The sequence below is a fragment of the Astyanax mexicanus genome, chromosome 5 (assembly GCF_023375975.1).
Source record: "Astyanax mexicanus isolate ESR-SI-001 chromosome 5, AstMex3_surface, whole genome shotgun sequence".
In the NCBI taxonomy this organism is placed as follows: domain Eukaryota; kingdom Metazoa; phylum Chordata; class Actinopteri; order Characiformes; family Acestrorhamphidae; genus Astyanax; species Astyanax mexicanus.
The window spans coordinates 13,021,866-13,043,862 of record NC_064412.1 but is presented as its reverse complement, the minus strand read 5'-3'; the positions used below and the strand labels follow the sequence as shown (position 1 = coordinate 13,043,862).

Here is a 21,997-nt window from a genome sequence, read left to right as displayed (position 1 = left end):
AACGATGTTCAAGAATTAATGATAAAGATAAATGATAATAAATGTTAATAAATGTAAGCCATAATCATAAACAATAAAATAAATAAATGATTAAAATAGATTACTCTGTGTGTAATACATCTTTATAATGTGTTGCACATTTTGAACTGGATAACTGAAATAAAATAACTTCTCAATAATATTGTATTTGAGATGCACTAGTACTTTTTACATTTTCACAGAATTATCTGTACTTTTTACTCTTAATATAAAAAAATAATTGTTATAATATATTATAAAATAGCCTTGTTACTCATTTCATTTCAGTTTTTCATTCAGACTCGTCATCGTAAAAAAAAAAAAGGAAAATCTCTCCATCCAGATTGAATTTGATTGTGTTTGATTGAGAAGTGTAAACAGGTACTATTCTGACACCTATTGGTTTATACACACTCCATCACACCTGCGCAATGACACAGCAGACAATGTAGCCTAGTATGATTCATAGCAGAGACTCAAGTGAAATTATGTCCAGAACTGACTGGTATTGTATGTAGCTAAAATTTACAGAGAATGGCATAAAGTGTCTTTTGAGCTCATATATTTCACGTCATAATAGCCAGTCTGTGCCTGTGATGAACTAGTCACTGATAAAGTGTAAAAATGGTGTGGAAAGATTCTCTTTCATTTATTTAAGTAGGGTGTATTAATGAACTTCAACCTCCTGTTTATTACCTTCCTGACAGCATTATTTTGTACTGCTCTGCTACATAGCTAAAGCTAGCTACACTGCACAAACATTACCTAAACAAACAATTGTATGATTTTGTTACCTTGTGACAGTCAGTTAGACAGTCGGTTTGGTGTATGAGGAACATTACCGGATAAACATGTGGTATAAAACTAGCTAGCTCTAGCTATGTGTTGGTCCAACAGATAGCTAGCCACTAACCCAAACCCAAAGCTTTCAAGTGAAAAAGCAATGCTTAAAATCAAAAAATTAAAGCAAGGTAAATGGAAAAAAGCTAACATTAAGGTTAAGTTGAGAAGAGAAAATGGGAAATCTAGAGAAAGTTCTGCTTAAACATGCAGAAACTTACTGTGGCTACTAGGCTACAATCTCTTACAGTGAAGAGAGCAACAAATATTGTAATTACAAACAATACATACAGTGCTAAACACTATGCAAGGCAACACTAACTAGTCTACATGGCTCAATTGAGCCGTCAGGGTGGCACAAACCAGCAAAAAAAAAAAGCAGTGCTTATTGTTAGCTTTTTCATCAGTTAAAAAAAACTGTTAAGGAAATTCATTATGTTTCATTCTAGGGCCAAAACACAGGGGGAAAAAACGACATGTTCAACCACATCTGGACATTTGTCACCCCAACCAGTAATAGACTTTCTATATATACACACACACATCAAGGAGGCTGTAAAATAAGAAGGAAACTCTTCAAAAGATTGACTGGATTCCTTTTATTTCCACCGGAAGAACATTACTCTGTCTTGTGTCTCCCTGGCCACAGACCGGAGCATATTATTAAAGAATCGATATTATTAAAATTAAAACCAAAACCAAAGCCTGTACAAACCAAAAAAGGTGCACCATTCTCTATGGACAGTTCTGAAAGGATGAGTGCAAATGAGCATTTCCTGACATGATACAGAAAAGAAACTGAATATAACTAACCGTATATTTTCAAGTTAAAAGATCCAATTAATGATTTTAAGCCCAAACTTGAAAATTCTGAAAGAAAAAAAAAAAGTGCAAGTTCATGCAAAGTGCTGGACTCAAATTGTTATCATTTTAATGCTGGAGGGCTATGTTTGTGGGCTCAGTAAATCATTATGTGAAGAGAGATACTATACTAAAATAAAAATATATAATCTAAATTATGTAGACATGAAGAACACATTGGATTTGATCAGCTTGAAAGCAAGAATGCTCAGAAATACTCTTGGATGTCTCCAGCATGAGGTATTTCCAAATGTAATCAGCTTTTGAAAGAGAGTGAACGATAAGAAAACACAAGCAAATTAGAACATTACAGCAAAAATCTGAACAACCATGAGAAAGAAGAGAAAACAGTAAATCTTGTGAAAACAAATGTGTGGGTATTAACAAGCAGACTGGCAACATGCTTATCCAAAAATGTGTTCCAAAACAGATCGACTGAAAAAGACTCAAACAATTAAAAATATCAAGCACTTGAGCTGTAAAACTATAATCTGCAGGAAAAACAAACAAATAACAAAGCCCCATATTAACAGAAAGAAAGGCACAACACAACGTCCTGAGGTAAAAAGGCCATTAAAAACCATTTGGCATTAAGAACACAAACAAATCCCTTGTTTTATATGCTGGAATTCAAGTGCTTTCTAATTCAACACATAACAACTTGTCATCTTCAGATATAGAGAAGAACATTTGTCCAAACAGACTTGAGGTGCATGTGTGTGATGAAGGCGGTTGTACTGCATCTTCAGGTAGCTGAGATGTGTACCATAGTCGAACATGACAGGTACACATTTCACTGTCAATTCATTGGTCTGGCCATAAACTAATAAATTAGAAAACAAAAGGGCTGGTGAAAAAAAACTGATAGAAGCGTGTAGTAGTATTTGAGTACATGAAGAGATTCCATCAAAAACCCTCTATAGATACAAAACAATTTTGATTACTACATTTTATTGCACTTTTAATGCAAATAATCCCCCTTACATACATTTAAACAGTTGCAATTTTGTTTTTGAAATATCAAATCTGCCAGTTATAGGTACTGACATGGCCTTTAATTGGGTCGATTGTACACTTCAGTGGCTGTTGAAGCATTATTATAAGTAGGAAAGTAACATCTGGTTAAGAACAAAGGCATAATATTACATTAAACAACTGGCAAAGTGTTCAACTGAGCATTAAACAATTGTATGATGAGGAAATGGTACTGAATTATGAAAATATCTTGTACAGGAGATTAAGTGGTAAAATTGTAGTGTGTTCCCATTTAGTTCCAGGCCAGATTCATACCTGCTGATATTACTCTTAATATTCCAGATCAGATTCAAGTTTTAGAAAATAAAGTTAAAAAAAGATCTTAAGACAAGAAGAGGTGCCTCCAAAAATTAACACAAGGAAAATTAATCTAAAACTATTAGAATTGGTAGTTTTTGCAACAACTAAAAATAGATCTCACCGTCACATTTCTAGCTTCTTTCCAAGTGCTATTTCTAAAGAAATATCTGGGCTAAAACTTGACCAGCAGCTTATGCCACTTACTTTTCCCAAAGGAAAAGAACAGACAAGTTTTTCCTCTTACAGTTACACAGCTATGAGGCTTGTTTTTTTTTTTTTTCGTTTCTTTTTTCCTTCACAGCCTTGGAGGTCCAAAGAGAAAAGACATTTTAAAGATTTGTTCAAAAGCCCATTTTCCATTTTCTTGGGGCCGCAATATTGCTATAGCAACAAGACAAGAACTAAAAGAAACACTTTTCCCTTTTTGTGTTCATTCCTTGCCCTCACATTTTCCTACATATTTCAATCAACAAACAAAAGCAAAACTAGAAAGAAAGACAAAAAAAGAAAGGAACTGTAAATTATTTTTAAGCTTAAAAGCCTGTAGAGGCACCATAATGGTCAGATTTGGTGTGTAAAACAAAGTAAAAAGTATTTTTTTTTTTAAATAAAAAGAAATTTATAATAAAAAGCAACCCCAAGGTTAAGGTTTGGCACTTTTCCTTTGTAAGTCCAGGTGGAATGATGCCCACACAGAGGGATAGAAGAAAACAAGGGGAATGGGAAGGAAAAAAGAAAAAGCAGTAGTTTGTCAATGAAGGGGGAGGGGATGGAAACAGTGTATTTCTATGAACACAGTATGTAAAAGCAGAATGTGGAAAATGTGTGGTTTCTGGATTTAAACAGATGTGATCTTTTACTGAAGGAACTGGGAAATACAGAGACTACACAAGACTTCAATGCAGTGGATAATGAATTAGGGTGGAGCGAAAAGATGGATTTTTTAAAGTAAAAAAAATATTGCATTGATCAGAGAGAAAGAGACAGAAAGAGAATGAGTGGGGAACACTTCTCTATGTGATTCATTGCCAACAGACAGCAAGAATGGACAGACAGACAGAACCAAGTGAATCAAGGAGACAGATCAGAGAACAGGAAGCTAGAAAGGGCAGGTTGGACTCAGACGATGGAGTTGGTGCCTCGAAGGCCGACACCACGGGCAAACTGCTCCAGCAGTCCAGAGATTGCTCCGGATGAGCCGGGAGAGGAAGACTTTAATCCCACTGTAGAGCTGTAGGCTGCCAGAAACACCTCTCTTACTGCTTCCAATCGTGCCTGCCTCTCCGATCCATACACACACCTGAATAGAGTCAAGGGCCAGAGAAAGGTGGAAAATAGAGAAAAAGAAAATAAAATTCAGCTTAAAATTGCAATAAAAACAAATAGACTAACAGCAGCAGTTTTTCTTTTTTCACTATAAAAAAAGAAAAGCTCAGAACACGTTCACAAAAAAGAACGAATTTTGTAATTAACAAAATAATTGGGTGCATCTCTTCATATCACCCCCAATCCCGTTCTGAACAAAGACAGATGGATGTTATTTGCAGAAAATGACTGCGTGCGTTGTTGAGGAGACGCACTCAATTTGCCTGCCTGATCGAGCAGAAACAGAGAATCCTTCAGCTACTTGGAGAGCAGAAGAAACAATTGAAGGAGAGATAGACTGACAGAGACACTGCAATCTGATACTCTGCATGTCCCTCTTTTAGCCTGCCTCATCATTGCATTCCATCAGACTGAGAAAAAGGATATATGTCATTTTTAGAACATCTCCAACTCCTGCGTATGGTGCCTACAGCCCTAATTTCTGACTATAACCATACCACACAAAACCACACCTGTGCACACATTTCCACATATTTTCAGTCCTCTGATATTAACATGTAGTTAATAGCAAAACCTATATTTACATATAGTATTTTGGTAAATTTGGTAAAATCAAAGAAACAATAAATAATTAACTCAAGGGTTAAAGACAACTGAAGCGCACATAAAGACACGAACACACTCAGATGCACACACACAGTATGACCAATGTTACATAGAGGTCTTAAAGACCCAGATCACAGCAGCCCTCTCACTGGTCCAGTCCTGGTCTGCTAGGTTGAAAAGAGGGGTAGACCAGAGAAAGCAGCAAAGCAGCCGTGAAAAAGAGGAGTGTAGGGTAGGACAGCGTGGAAAAGTGCAACACTCACATACGGCCGCTGGGACCCTCATCCTGGAAGCTGAAGGGCAGCGGCGATTCTGTCGGGAGGGGAGCAGCGTCATGGATACTTCCACAGCCTGAAACAATCTGCCAACTACCATACTCTGTAGAGAGAGAGGAGCCAGAGCGAGCATACTCCATCATAGGCCTGAAAGAGAGAGAGAGAGAGAGAGAGAGACAAGGAAATACTGACTTGCAGTTACATCATTCTTGCACAACATATATCAGGACTGAGTATTAGAGACAGAAAGAGAGAGAGAGAGAGAGAGAGAGAGAGAGAGAGAGAGAGAGAGAGAGAGCTCAAATGCAAAAATGTCCAAAGACAGATACTCAGTCATGGTCATTAAAAAAAGTTTAAATCTTCACTTTGACATAACAGGACAGTTTTTCATGATGAATGGACCAATAGAAAGGTTCCAAAATAACTTGGAATAAAATATTTTAATATTAATATATGGTCTCACTTTATAATAAGTGTCCCTAAGTACTATGTAGTTACATGGTAACAATCTATGTAACTACAGGGTAACTACTGATGAAGTACACATTGTTACAGATTAACTACAGAGGTACAGGTTATGTAATTACACGTGTGTATTAGGGTTAATTTTCACTTATGTAAGTACACATGTGTAACAATGTGTGTGTACTTACATATAGGTGTAATATATGTGTGTTCGATAAGTTCAGTATAAACTTATCCAACAGCTATTGTCTAGTATGTAATTAGGGCTGATTGAGTACACACACGTTGTTACACATGTGTGTAACACTTGCTCTATTACTTGTGTAAGTACACTCACCCTGGTACACGTGTGTACTTACACAAGTCTAAATTAACCTTAATACACATGTAATTACATACCCTGTTCCTCTGTAGTTAATCTGTAACAATGTGTACTTCATCAGTAGTTACACTTACATAGTACTTAGGGACACTTATTATGAAGTGGGACCTATATTTTTTCTATTGAAAGTAGGGATGTGTATTAATGTGAATAATATATATCACAATACAGAATTTACCATTCAGTATATGGTGATATATCGCAAATGTTTAAAAAAAAAAAAAAAAAAAAAAAAAAAAAAAAAAATATATATATATATATATATATATATATATATATATATATATATATATATATATATATATATATATATATATATATATATATATACATATACATACACACACACACACACACACGCACACGCACACACAGGGATTTGGATCAACAGTAACATTGTCAAATAAAACCAAAATGAGGCAATGGAAATGTAGGTTAAGGGATGGAAATAAAGGTCACAGCACTAGCAGGGAAATCAGAACAGTGAAAGGGCTCCATAAATAAGTCAGAAGATTTTGTAAATAATCTGTTTTTAAACATTTGGGCAGAATTAATACCTTAGTTAACGTTCACATGCGCACACACACAAGCAAACAAGTATGGAATTTTATGGTATGGATAAAGAACTAAATACACAATTTCCTGTCGCACAACATAAAAAGATGCCTACACTTCTATATATTAACCACACTATATCTACCAGTGGACTATATCCAAACAATTGACAATCCAACAATTCAACAAATTTATTCTCCATGTCTCTCATTTACACAGTCTAAACATTGGTTCAGCCAAGCCACACAATGTGAGAATGTGAAACAGCAATAGCAATTTTTCTAACAGATTGTTTACAGTATTTCGGAATTTAAAAATTGAAAGCTCAGCATACTCTCAAACCAAAAGACATAGGGACAGAACATGCAACAAAAGAGGCACGCACAGCAGAGTTCACACTACAGAAGCAGCAAATAAATCATGAGAATAGAAAAGAGGCCAGTGCAACAATTTAAGAAAAAGCTCAATTAGTTAAAAGAAAGACTTTATAATGCAGAATGTCTCAATAACACAACTGTCTCCCATCAGAGCTATTCCCTAACACAGAAGCCATGAATCTGAAGGGACCCCTGAAGTTAGGGGGGCCCCTGCTGGTTACCAGTAGTTGTTACAATAATAATAATAATAATAATAATAATAATAATAATAATAATAATAATAATAATTTAACAAACAATTAAATCAGTCAATGAAGTTACTGGGAAAGCTAAAGAACTGAAGATCTAGTGTGTCAGTTTACAGCTCACAGTTTATAACAACCCATGTGCTAATAAGTAGCGATAAAAAACTGCCCTACCACAGAATTATCTTTTTGTTCTGGTGTTTTAAATGTTATACTACCCCAAAGGTACAGCCAAACATAGCTTTTATTACATTTCCAGAACACCCAGGCACTTTAGGACTCACCTTCTCCCTGGCACAGCCAGTGGACTACTGCCTGTACGGATGAAGCCCTGATCTGACTGGTTGGAAGATGAGGAACTAGAGGACCTGCCCTCTGAGAGTGGATGAGGTAGTCGATCCTCAGATGGCCTATTCCAAAACACAGTCTGAGGAGATGAGGTTGTAGCTTTCCTCCTGTGAGAGACCATCACAAATATCATTGTTTGTTTCAGTCTGGTTGGCAGCTTTAATAAAACATGTTATTTTTATTAGTAGATTTATATTACAGAATAGTGAGCCATATCAATATTTTGGTACCACTTTAAAATAAGACTACCTTTATAAAGGGTTTATAATTAGTTTGTTAATGGTTAGTAAATAGGTTGTAAATGCCTTAAAAATCATTAATAATCAGTTATAACACATACATAGAAAGGGCAACAATGACCTGTTCTTTGCCAAATAGTGAACACAGCCATCTATTTTTTTGCCCTTTCTACAAATGTGTTATAAATGATTATTAATATTTTTTAAGGCATTTACAACCTAATTAGTAACCATTAATAAACTAATTATAAACAATTAATAAACCCTTTATAAAGGTAGTCTTATTTTAAAGTGGTACCAATATATTAATATATTAGCGTATATTAGCACACTACAGTAAAAACAGCAAACTTCAGTCACAAACTTGCTCATACCCGCTGGAGAATTGAGGCGCTGTGGAGAGCAGGTCCACAGGTTCAGGAGGCAGACTAGAGGGACCAGCTGTATCTTCAGTGATCAGAGAGAAATCACTACTTAAACTGGTCACACTGCCCCTGTCTCTGGATTCTAACAGAAACATAAAGCTTTATTTTAGCAATTTGTGACTGATAACCAAGTAGGGAACTAGTAAACCACACAGGATTCTACATGCATGAAGAAATTAATTAATTAAATTTAATTAATTAATTAAATGTAGTACTTTTTTTTAACACTTTTAATACCAATCAGATTTTTTTTTCTAATAACAAAATGGCAAAAACAAATAACACATCGATATTAAGTTTGCAGAGTTTACAGGAAATTTGTGATTCCTGTATTTTCTTAATGTTAATTAGCACAAAACAAAACTGTAGTTGCTAGTACAGCAAAAATAGACTCCAGTGCAAAAAACTACCCAGTCCAACCAGTTTTCTATAAATGTATACTTCCTCATGCCTACAGTACCATCTCCACTAGCTAAAACCAGTTAATGAACGTAACTGAAGATGGCACCTCTCAGAGCTAATAATGCTGTTAGTTATACTTAGTTCTGTAAGCCCATTTGCATATGAACTTTGAAAAAAGCAAAATACAATATTCAGAAACATAGTATGTGGCATTTTGAGACACTTAGGAGATGGATTTTGAGGCATTTTAAAAGAAAAATAAGCAAAAAAAAATACTTTTTAAACTTAACACACACCAACACAAATGTATCAGGCTTTCCACTGCTATGACTAAGACAAGTTTGCAGCGTTTTTCATGTAATTAGTGAAAACATTCCTTTTAAGGAAATTACAAAGTCACAAAAATTTCATCTGATATTTATTTGTTTCTTATTTATACAAATGGTTGCATTGCAGAAATGTGAAAATGTGTGAGTGAAATAAGACTCACTTAGCTGGCAGAGGTCATCCACTGTGAAATCAGTGTCTTTGAATTGTGAGTTTTTCCTCCTTTAAGTGCAACAAAAAGAGAAAGAGAAAGAAAGACAGGAGGATACAGAGGGAGGTGGAGGGGAAGATGGTGAGCACAGCAGGAGAGAAAATGATTGAGACAATCAGAAGGAGCAAAAATATGAACAACAAAGGGTAAAAGGTGATCATGACAGAGAAAGCAAATGAGAGAGACATCAAAGAATGCATGAAAGAAAGCAGCATATTACCCACAGCGGGGTTTGAAGCACTGAAGCCGGTCTAAATGCTTTGAGTTTTGGAGCCTATAAAAAGCCCACTCCAAACTGCATAACAACACATCAAAATCACTGAATTTCTCTCCATTTCAGCACTTCTGACTTATATAATTATATAATGTTGGTGTGATGCAAAAACCTTGCATCACTAAAACAACAGCTTTACTGGAGAAGAAGAAATCTTTCTTAGCTACATTGGAAGTCAATTTATAAGTATTTTGTTCCACATCATTTTGGAGCATTTCTATTGGTCTATTCATTAGTAAACGTTCACACAATGTAAAGAACAACTGCTAGAGTCACATTACTTTGTCTGACAGTGAACACATGTAAAATTATTGTACTGTTCAAAAGGTTTAGGGCATTAAGATTTTATATGCTTAATTTTAGAAAAAAAATAATAACATTTACATAAAAGTGGTGGTTTTGACATCTACAAAGTTCTCCTCATATGAGTTAAGCATTATTAATTGTTACAATTATCAAACATCTGGTTTGGTAAATCAGTGCTCAATGATGGTAATCAGATGAACTGGTGTTGGAATTTGAACACATACACATACAAGAGAAATCTAGCACCAAGTTCAGTTCTTTAAACAAGCTCACAAGATCTCAACTACTGTCTTCAGAATTAAAAATTAAAGCAGAAATTGTTATTGCTGAGAGAAATGCTTCCAATGAATATATATAAAATATTTGCACAGTACTGTCCATATAAACAATAAACTGCACAAACTAACAGAATTCGTGTATACATTATTTAAACACTCAAGAAGTAAAATATTAGCAAGTCTCAAATACCCACCTCTGCTTCCTAATGACTGAGAACTTCTCAGAGACAATGTGCTTCAAAAAATTGAAGCAAAAAAAGAAAATCTGAAAAGAAAAGAAAAAAATAAAATAAAATACATTTAAATGCATTTATTTACACCACCAGGAAACATTTATTTTAAAAAAGCTTAAATGTTTCAAAATCTTTAACTCACTTCCTCCCCTTTAGAGAGACGATCAGGCAGCATGTGACTACAGAAAATCAGAAATATTAACAGAAAAAAAAAAATCAGAAAATCATCTAACAGCAAACATCTTATCACATCATTCTGCACCAGCTGTGAAGCACAGTAAAATAATAAAACGATTCTTTACAGCGCAAATAGCAGACCTCTTTAAGTAAGGGGGCAACTGGAGGGAAAAATCAATACACAAACGCTGCTTACAAAGCCATCTCTCACAGAGACCAATTAGAAAAGCTTTCTTCTCTAGGTGTAAAGTTATTCTCAGATAACCTGCTCCTTCTCTCCTCACACTGCACCTTAGTTCCTGCTCCCTTTCTCAGGATGCCGAGCTGGCTGGGGTCCCGGGAGTTTGGCTGAAATCTATGGACCATAATTACTGAGCTGTGTGTGTGTGCGTGTGTGTGTGTGTGTGTGTGTGTGCGTGTGTGTGTGCGTGTGTGTGTGCGTGTGTGTGTACGTGTTTGAGTCTGGAAGTACACACAGTGAGAGTCAGCAAAGGGGAAGAACTCTGTAGGCTCATACTGAAAGAACAATTGACCAACACCTTGCAATATACAGGCTTCCTTTATTTCTGTTTTTCTAAATTTCCTGCGTTCTTCCTAACTACGCTCCTCATCTCATGCACTGTGCTATAATACTGTTATTCTTTCTCTCAGTTTACATTTTCTGAAAAACATTTATAACTACTTAGTACCTTATCTTAGTCTTAAGCCCCTTGTTTGAACATATGTTTCTTCATATGAATATGTAATAAATGTGGCCAAAATCTTAAATCTTAAGACTTTGATCTCCAAAAAAAGTTTTGTTTACTGATCTTTGTAGAACACGGGTTACCTAATAACTTGATATATACCACTGAGGCTGAATCAAAAAGAGTCAAAGCTTGATTATTGAATGGAAAAAAGGGAGGAAATGCTCCGAGTATATTTTTCTAAATGCCTTCAGATCCTTGGAATTATGAGGTGATAACATCCAAATGTAACTTTAGCTACAAGCAATTATTTGATGATGCACATCTCATTCATAATTTAATTACTAGACTTAAAAAAAAAAAATAACATCATAAACATAATAACACAAAATAAGCATGTTTTTTTCAGGGTTCATACATTTTTTAACCAATAAATTACAATGATTTTCTTTTAAGAGTTTTCCATGCCTTCAAGGCAAATTTTTCATGACCATGCGATTTTTAAAACATCAGTTCAAACATGGACAGTAAAACCAAAAATCAACTAAAACTATAATTAAAATGTATATAATATAGTAGGTCTAAAATAAATCAAATTAAATGTTGACACACAATCCTTATTTATAAAATGTGCATCAGATGCTGAGCGCTCCATTGTGTGGGGTTAAATCACTGAATTAACTCTGAGCTGACGTTTTTGTTAGCTTAAAATAGATTTTCTCCATCAATAAATGGAAACACAAAGATTTGTAGATCAAATTTCCATGACTTTTACAACATTTTGGGTATTTTTTTTCCAAAACATATCCAGGCCTGGAAATACCAAATTCAAAAAAATTAGTTTTGCAAATTAATACATTAGTAATAATTGTATTGATTTACAACCATTCTCGTAAGTTGGGTGGGTGGGGGGATATATTCAAGTCCAAATGCATTAGGATTTGATTTATTTAAGACAGGGCAGCATTTTTTAAAATTTCTGACATTTAGAAATAAATTGCTTATTATAGCCTTAATGACTACACAATATACTGCAAAATCAAAGATCTATTAGAATAATGATCATTACTTCTGTTGTTATTTTGATACTTTTGATGGTTTTCTACAATTCAAACAATCAATAAAACTATAGTGAATCTCTGGATACTGAATACTGAGACTCACCCAAAAAGGAACCAGTCGTAGGCGATGGTCAGGTATAAAATCTCTGCTGGCTCCAGGCTGGCATGAACAGCACCATCCTACACACAGCACATATCACATTGATCACATTTCTCTTCTCAAATGTCATTTCTAAGATTCCGTGGAGATTTCTGGTAGTGGGAAAAATGATATGAATTCAGAGGCTGCAGGTACAGAGAGAGTATAAGGAAGAAAGATTAAAGGATAAAAGTTAGTAGGCTGCTGCTCTAAAATGAGAAACAGACCTGTGACACCAAGAGAAGAAGAAAGAGATGGAAAGCAGGAAAGGACAGAGAGAATGGCAGATACAGATACTTACAGCCCACAAAGAGAGTCTGAGGAGGGACACAAAGAGTGGAGTTCTGTCCCAGCCTGATATACAGTGCACCAACAGTCCACTCTCATCTGCAGCACACATGATGGAAAATTATATTACTAAAACGCACATTTATTTCAACAAACTTTCATGTTAGCTCACATACATATATCAATGATATTCATTAAATATAGTTTATATTGAGTTAACTGGGAGGTAAAATACTGTAAATGTTTATGTACAATTACCATCACTGTTGATGATGTGCAGAAGCAGCTTCAGGTAATTCTGGGTCTGCTGCACCAGGTCCCAAGACTGTTAAAAACAGAACAACATAATTTAATACATTTAATCTCATTTGACACAATTGTTTTCAATGATTGAATGTTGAATACAATTTTGAACAATGCCAGACCAGCGACCTTATCACACTGCTGCAATATTTCAACAGGACTATGCTCGACCACATATTGCTGCTCTCTCAAGAGCTCGCCTTGAAGACACACACGCTATGCCACGGCCAGCCTTATCTCAAGCCCCATTACTAACTGAAAATGTGTGGGATGCTACTGATCGCTCTATCACCACTCCTCTCATGCAGCACAATCTGCAGGAACTGCATGAAAACATTCAAGCTGCATGAAATGGTTTATCGCAGGACACCATTAGGAACCACTACAACTCCATCTTGAGATGTTGCGTTACCCATGCATTACACACGAATTTCTGTATGTGTAGCTCCATAGATTTAGCCCATATCAGTAAATGTTTAAGCATTTCGTGTTCCTTGTAATCTTGATATTTCTTTCAAATAGTATTGCAATCAGACACTTCATTCTGGGTGGAACTACTTTTTAGATATCTGTATATGAATATTTATATCGATTGGCATCAATTGCTCATCAATTGTAACTTCTGGTATCATGGGTATTAAAAACATTGTTGTAACTGTCACAACTGTCCAAGAAACTTTAAGCTTTAGCTGTTTAGCATAAAAAAGAAGAAACCCAAGCATTATGCAAAGCCACTATTCCTAATGGAGGACCAACTAGAGAGTCAAATGGCAAATATGACCATTAGTTTAATGATTCTTGTTCATTTTAAAGGCTCAATGATTAAGACAGACATTGCATGCATGGCTGATTTCAGCCAATAGTCTGTTATGAAATTATGTAATTTCTCAAGGCATGTCAACTTCAAACGTTATTCACATCTAACTGGGCAATCGTACAGAAAGAGACAGAAACAATCAAAATAATATGATTATGGCTTTATGACTGAATGACACTATATCTATGGTGCTGACGTGATTATTTTTTGTGTGTGTAATGTGAGCTGTAAAGACCAAAAACGCAATGTTTTTACTGACTGCAAGATAAAGTTATAAGATTTTTTCCCAGAGCTCTCTATTTAAAACACATAGCCTACAAAATCCCAACTTGAATTTAATTCCATACATGTCAACAAAACATGAAAAAACTTTTGCATATAAAATGTTAAAGATTTTACATTTAACAGACTTTTACTAACAATAAAAATATGAAAGTGAACTTGATTAATGATTTATTCATTTAATATATCAGTTGAAACATGATATGTGAAACACATTGTGAATCTTTTCTCTCAAGATTCTCAGCAATGCCTTTTACCATGTGGATTCAGCAGCAGCACCAAGTTTAGTCCAACACTGACAGCAAAAGTTGGGAAAACTGTAAACACAGCATTAGATTACTCGTCCAAAGGTAAGCACAGGACAGGCTGTATAGCACCAGCTGTGATGCTGAATTTCTCTAACTGTCAGCTAATTTACTATCAGGTAAAATAATCAGGACTGTCTTCTTATCTTTTACGACATGAGTTCAGTTATTGCCAATCAGTGTTTGCAGTTCCACACTTTGCCAGCAGATGGCCCTGGCAGCCCAATTTATCTAAAAGATCTGAATGCTGACTGCAGATAACCAGTTTCTAATGCAGCATGTGATGCACGGGTTTAGAGAAAACAAGAGTGAAAACAAGAACAGCTTGTATGAGAAGAAAAACTACTTATTTTACACTGGATTCATTTCTATGGTGGTGTAAACTGAATAATAGTGTTATACCATATTTTGTACAGTAGAAAGTTCAGAAAAGCGTATATACGTATTCACCTGATATTCACTCCAGTCAATGTTCAGATTCTTAGTAAAACAGGCAGGGATTGTCAAGGGAGCATCCACAAAGTCCTGCAGGCAAAAACAAAACAAGACGCCATTAATTGTTAATAGTAAACAATGTCAGTGTTAACCCAAAACAACACTAACATCCTCAGAATTGACAAGCAAACTTCCCTTGTTTAATACATTTAAAAAATGTGTGTGATAAGTTCCTGTAAATTCACTGAGTAAATATATTTTACTATATTGAGTATATAATCAGTTCTAAAAGAATTTTATATTAAAGAACATTATTAAATCGGAGGATGTAAATCACTATGCCATGCATGACGGCATTTAAATGGCAAAGTTTAAAAATGTGCAATGTGCATGACAAAACACTGTGATAAATATTTTTTATCTTTGTATTGTCTTTAAATATTTTAATACAATATGTTTACCATATCACCCAGTATTGCCTCTATTATTGTGTCAATTATTTACACAATGTTAAAAGTTATGGTTTAAACCATAAATAATTTACACAAACTTAAAGTCCTACCTGATTCCAGTTAAATACCAGACCCTCTGCTGTGTAGTCTCTGTCTTTGTAGTCCTTAAAGAACTCACAACCTGAGAACAACCCAGAATAACACACACCTTGAGCTCAATAGCAAAATCCAGCCTATATAAGTCATACCTGTCAAGTTTTGGACTTGAAAATAAGGGATTTTTCCCGCCGCCCCAACAGCCCAAACAAGGGAAAAAAAAACAAAACATATATATATATATATATATATATATATATATATATATATATATATATATATATATATATATATATATATATATAGATTTAAAATTGAAATTGAAGGGTGCACAAATTTACAAAAAGGACATGGATCAGATATATTCCATAAGTAAATAATAGTCCTAAGGGGCCTACACAATTAATAATCTTTCATTAATACTTCTTTCTATCGTTCAGTCCACTCCTGATCAGTTCAGTTAATTTCAGCCCTCTCCACATTTTCTCTCTCTCCAGCTCAACCATCTCTTCTACCCCTTCTAAATAATACATTACATTACATTATAATACATTACCACAATACTTGAGATTTAAACAAATTCTAACAAACCCTAAAACTAGCCCTGAACTAATAGAGTTTGGAAATGATAGTTATTGGCTGATCAGGCACATCAGGGCAGGGCATTATATATATATATATGTAGATTTTTCTCAAACCCTGAATATCTATCTAGCTAATTCTAAAGTTAAGCTAACTGAGTCACAAGCTGTATTTTATTAAACACACAGTGGGTTTAATTTATGTTTAGATTCAGAGAAGGGTCTTTTTAACCAGCTATCAGAAACAATCTCATCACAGTTTACATGGTTAATTACCTTTCTTTTAGAAAAATCTCCGTATATCCAGATTAGTTTTAACGACAGCTGCTCCGACTAGCTGCCTGAACTCACAGCGAGGGGAGGGGCGGGGCTTCCCGCACACTAAACTGCGCTCCGCAAAACCAGCTAGCTGATTGGCTGTTTCTCCTGAAAGGCGGGACTTTCTCCTTGAACCGGCACCACGATTGGTTAAGAGACACACAGCGGTCAGTGCATTGTCGCCTGTGGCCTATATATTTTTTTATTTAGTATAATACGGGAAATTTACGGGAAAATACTAATACGGGAGGACGGCGGGAAAGAGGAGTAAAATACGGTAGTTTCCCGGCCAAAACGGGAGACTTGACAGGTATGATATAAGTATATACAATGTTACTCAGCATTTCTGCAAAACTAAGAAAGAAAGAGAGAGAGAGAGAGAGAGAGAGAGAGAGATATTAATAATACCTGGATAAGGCACAGATAGAAGTGTGAAATCTGCATAGCGTTGGGCCTTATCCACCTTCTCGGAAGAGGTGACACTGAGCACAAAAAGAAACAAAAATACAAATAATTAAACTACAAACTCTTACATTTAGCACTTATTTTGCATATTAAAACACAAGTAACTACACATATACTTTTTATTCTGACAGTTAATCAAATAAGAGAAGGGTGACAGTGAGTCATTGTGGTTTCTGCGCATGCATGTGGGTTTAGGCAGCTGACCCATGACCATGTGATGCAGCAGGGTAAGGTGTATTTACTTGGAACTGCACTTACTTCAGGCCAAACTTGACCTTCTTATTCTCCACCATGAGGTCACAGATGTAGCGAACGGACAGATACTTCAGCAGCTTAATGTCCGAGCCCCTCACTTTATCAAACAGCTGTGAATCTCCATTTCTGCACAGACAAACGAGTGAGAAGAGAAAGAGACAACAGATGAAGGGAAGACAAGATATTAACACTAGCAGTTAAACTAATAATAATAATAATAATAATAATAATATTTTGTGGACAAAACAAAGCCCAATTAAAATATCTATTTAAAAAAAACAAAGTAAAGAAACTACTAGAAATAAAATTTTTATACAGTTTCTTAAACTGTAATTAAGTCATTAAGACAGCACCAAAAGCACATTATTAAAAAAACCTTCCCAATTTATAACAGGGAACAACATATCTGTATCTGATCAAGCACATATGTATATTTCACTGTTATTAAATTATATACTGCAGAAGTAATAACTCCTGAAACATTAAATAAATGAACTACATTAATTCTCTAGGTATGACACTCATACCGGACCACAGTGTCATCATCTGGCACTTCTTCTGATTCTGCCCACGTGTCATCAGATCCCCCTGAGAGAATAAGGAAAAAAAAGAATAAGAGCCACACGACTACTATCTCATGAATCTTCTGACCACCTGCTCTCATTTGCACACAATTTTCAGTTCCCTAATGCTGACTACTTCACAGAAGTGCATATCATGCTATCTCCCAGGAGTCCCTAACATAATAGATACATTAATACAATTCATAACTGCAATTACCATAATGCCTGATGTTTATGTTTTAGAGACTGCCTTGATTTAGCATCTACATAAAGCCTTTACATTAGGCTTAAGTAGAACAAGGCCACTGTGGGACGGACACAGACACACACAGACACACAACCAATTAATATGAATAGAAGTTTCATGCAGATTCATATATAAGATTAATCTGAAGTCTACGGCATAGGAACTTTAGTTTGCCATAATAAGAACGTACCTGAGAAAATGTAGTTGTAACCGGTGCGTCCGTACAGTTCCCCCCACCCTGCAAGCGTGGATGACCGACATACATGCTACAATACAAAGGTGCATCTTAATTACACAGCTAAAATAACAACAGCAGCTAAGTAAAATGTTAGGTAAATGATTTTTTCATTCTCCTCAGAATTATAAACGGTTATTAGTACCTTGCCATTGTAGAGAATGACTGGACAGACGAATCTCCCCCTGCAGCGTGCCAGCTTACTGCGGTTCACCAGATCCTGCAGCCTACTGATTTGTACTGTACTTTCAAAGCTAGAAAGAGAGGAAGAAAGATTTTATTTTAGCATACATTTACAGAAAAAAAACTCCAAAAATACAACAAAGAGAAGTAAACGTCAAACATGTGAGGCTGCACCTGTGATACTGAAACTCATAATGAGAAAAAAAAAAAAAAAACACGTCAAACCCGCAACTCCTGACCAATACCGACACGGTTACACAACACAAACAAAAAAGACAACACTGAAACTAATCAAAAATGAGAACATTAGCACTGCAACTCAGCTTATGACATCAACTCTGCCTCTTATCAAAGGTGGTAAGCCAACAACTCACCATAGACAACAATAACCCAGAGACTCATCACAGACAACAATAACCCTGCAACTTATCACAGAGCACAGTGTCAAATCTTCAACTCATCACAGACTCTGACCCTACAATTCATTACAGATGCTAACACTGCAACTCACCCCAAACAATCCCCTTAAGCCTGAATTTAAGCCTAAATTTAATTTAAAATATAGCTTTTTGAGGGAAAAAAACAAACAAATATGTAAAAACACATTTTGAGATTCACCTAATTGACCATCCACACAGGCAACATCTGAACAGCAGTCACACAACAGTGGATTCCATAACTTTAACTAGGACAGTAAACATACAAATAATCAGCTGGGATTTAGAAAAGCATCTGCCTTCATTCCCTCTTTGCTGTTCAATGGACTTTCAGTGTTGGATCATAATGAATTATGTACATTTCCACATTCTTACTTAAGAATTTACATGGGTTCTACTGAAGGAACAATCTCTGATCTCTGAAAAAAATGCCTAAGGGAAAGACATGTCACAAATTTATCATCATGTAACTAAAGTGAAATTTACACTGGAGGTCTCACAGTCAATCTGACACTTTCTCTGTGTGCAACTGTGTATGATACATGCAGGTTGGTTTGCTCTATAAGAAGGAGCATTTTCTCTCATATACACAACCATTAAACCAGTCATTACATAATAAATAATTATTTTAATGCTGAATTCAAAGAAAGAATTTTTTACTTTTTGTAATTTTCTTATTTTTCTACTGAAACAGGAATGTTGGACAAATCACTAGTGTAGTTGGTGAAGTGCATGTTTTGGTGCAACTGAGGGTTTAATGTCCAGTTACTCTGTAAAAGCTAACATCACCACCCTTTGTTTATACATTCTTTACTATTGCCCAAACTCAGCATTGAGTGGATGACGAACTACCTCCCATAGTTATACATTAACACAAATGGTCTGAATTGCCTTTGAACAGGAGCAGAAAAAAAAACTTTAGACTGTACTCTGTTGTCATACTCTAGTAGTTTAGTAGTAGTAGCAGTGAGAGAAGAATGCAAATCTTAAAATATGTATTTGTATATAAGACCAGTAGCACCCACTATTTAGGGCTGCAGTTTCGCTAGTCTGTGTGTATGTGTGTTTATTTTTAGTTCTTCACACTTCCACTTCACATTTTTAACACACTACCATTCAACATTTAGCTGGCAACACATTCTCAGTACTGTATCTGTCCCTGCCTTTGTGTTTCTTACCTTTCTTTGTTGGGCTCAGTGCTCTCATACTCCAAGTACACAATCTGCCGAGGGTAGTGTCCACACACCTCACCATTACTATTGTGGATGACACTAAATTTGTAGTCACGTCCAAACAGTTCCAGGCACCGCTTCTCTATTCTCTCCACCTACCAAAAAAACAAACAGCAGTTATGGTTAGTCTTGTAGCTAAAACACAATATACAGAGTTCTGGAAAAAAATTAAGAGACCACTTCAGTTTCTGAATCAGTGTCTCTGATTTTGCTATTTATAAGTATATATTTGAGTAAAATTAACATTGTTTTTAACTATGGACAACATTTCTCCCAAATAAAATTCCAAATTAAAAATTGTCATTTTGAGTTTGTATTTGCAGAAAACGAGAAAAGGCTGAAATAACAAAAAAGAAGACAATAAAAACACGTTTATGTTTAAGTTCAGAAATCAATATTTGGCGGAATAACCCTGGTTTTTAATGCACCTGGCATGTATATATACTGCTACTGAAGTGTTAGTAGTCTTGCCCAAGGACTCTTATTGGTGGAGCACAGTATAGTTACACAGACCTGGAATTGAACCCCAGTCTTCTACATGGTAGCTTACCGGCAGTGGTGATGCTATCCACTGCACCACACCAACCACTGCCTATATATATAGTTTAATATATAGTTGTCAACTTGTCAACTATAAAACCACACTGGAATATACTAGCTAACTGTTCAGTTTAATGTTTTATGAGCATGTTTTATGGAGAGGGTAAGCTAAGGAGCTCTAAAAAGCTCTAAAATCTAAACGTGCTATCTAATGAATCAAGAAAGGCATGATGGAAAAAGATTGTGGGGGGAAGCAGCGCATTTATCACGAGCTGTTAGTCACATAAACCACAAGACAAAAAGTTTTCTAGTTGCTAAGCAAGTCATGCAGCAAACACTGAGAGTGGGACTGTGTTTACAACTAGAAGAGCGTGTAATCCTGTACCGTGTAGTGTAGACTTACCCGTGGAGTAACCTCCTTCGCCCGGTACTGGGTCTTGGAAAACAAGTCTATCAGATCCGCGATCTCCTCGCTCTTTCGGGCCGAGGCTCCAGACGCTGACGCGGCCATCATCGCGCTTCGGCCGGCCGTGTTCTCCAGCCGGACCTGCCCTCCCTCAAACAGCGCCGCTCCGTGAGGCCGGGACGAGCCTCCAGGCCATCCCTTCCCGGCCAGTTTCTTCCTCACCGCCCGCTTAAGGGGGCCGGAGACGTGGAGGCGCCTAGTGTTCAGGGTACCGGCGAGCTGATCCCCCCTAACACTACTGATACGTTAACTAGCCGCGGAGCTAGTTAACCCCTCACACCAGGCGAGCTAATAAGCGGTGCCGAGCTCACCGAGCCTTTCACCGCGGCTCTGAGTTACCACAACACACACACAGCAAGAAAGGGCATAAAATCAACCACACAGCTTACACAGCGTACACACCAACAGCCCTTTGGTTTGTCCGTTTAAAACAGAAGCGGGAATCCGCCTTGCTTGAGTACGAAGCTGCTCGACCTTTCCTCTGTTTCATCTCAGCCCGAGTACACACCGAGCGACCACCAGGGAGAGAAGGCGAGCATGAGCGGACACTCCACTCAGGAAACCCGCAGGATTCCCGGCCTAGTCACGCTCTCCCCTGTCACAGCTTCATTTCAGCAGAATTACAGCACAAACACAGGATATTTAACATCCTCCACGAACAGCTAAGCTACCGATAGCGTGAGAAAAAGGCTGTTTTATCGTGTAGCGCAGTGAAGTGAAGTAATCCGCGGCCGCTGCGAGTTGTTGCAATCCGAGTTTCAGATTTCGAATGGAAGCGAGTAGTAAACAGGAAAGTCAGGCGGTCATGTGACCAGCACTTCCTAAAACTGACGGCATGCTGTCACAACATGCACCTGTTCAACTTTCAGATAAAGTTACATAAAACAGCTCGCCTCAAAGGTTGCAGCTTTAAATACACACTTTTTAGATACTAGTAATTCTCATATTTAAATACAAATTCAAAATAAAAGATTAGAAGTTCCTTTAGTTTAACATGTGAGGATTTATTTCCCAAGCTGTGCCAGAAGCTGTGTTTTACAGTGGTAAAAATCCTGTTTGGGCACCCCTGATAATTTAGATTTTTCTTTATAAATTTATATTTGTTC

The 21,997-nt window shown here is 36.2% G+C and overlaps 1 protein-coding gene across 2 annotated transcripts; it reads right to left on the bottom strand.

Annotated features, from left to right (window-relative positions):
- Positions 1–1,442: 1,442 nt before the first annotated feature.
- Positions 1,443–21,703, bottom strand: mtmr14 (myotubularin related protein 14). 2 transcript variants are annotated; one of them, XM_007253318.4, is made up of 19 exons: positions 20,829–21,701; positions 19,832–19,980; positions 18,179–18,287; positions 17,989–18,064; positions 17,516–17,576; positions 16,992–17,114; positions 16,677–16,750; positions 15,384–15,454; positions 14,837–14,911; positions 12,938–13,004; positions 12,693–12,778; positions 12,356–12,432; positions 10,471–10,507; positions 10,290–10,360; positions 9,190–9,248; positions 8,247–8,379; positions 7,570–7,740; positions 5,250–5,408; positions 1,443–4,354 (listed from the first exon to the last, which is right to left on the bottom strand). In XM_007253318.4, exons 1-19 carry the CDS (start codon positions 20,937–20,939, stop codon positions 4,174–4,176), a joined length of 1,890 nt encoding a protein of 629 aa, XP_007253380.3. In that variant the 5' UTR covers positions 20,940–21,701; the 3' UTR covers positions 1,443–4,173. The 2 variants fall into 2 exon arrangements, with proteins under 2 accessions (XP_007253380.3, XP_007253381.1); XM_007253319.4 differs by lacking the exon at positions 5,250–5,408 and having other exon boundaries at positions 20,829–21,703.
- Between the last annotated feature and the right edge of the window lie 294 nt (positions 21,704–21,997).

Coding starts and splice junctions, on each gene's coding strand:
- mtmr14 (XM_007253318.4), bottom strand. CDS start 20,939: ATGATGGCCGCGTCAGCGTCTGGAGCCTCGGCCCGAAAGAGCGAGGAG. Junction 18,065..18,178: donor TCATTCTCTACAATGGCAAG/GTACTAATAACC, acceptor TTTGTATTGTAG/CATGTATGTCGGTCATCCAC. Junction 8,380..9,189: donor GGATGACCTCTGCCAGCTAA/GTGAGTCTTATT, acceptor TGTTTCTGTTAG/AATCCAGAGACAGGGGCAGT.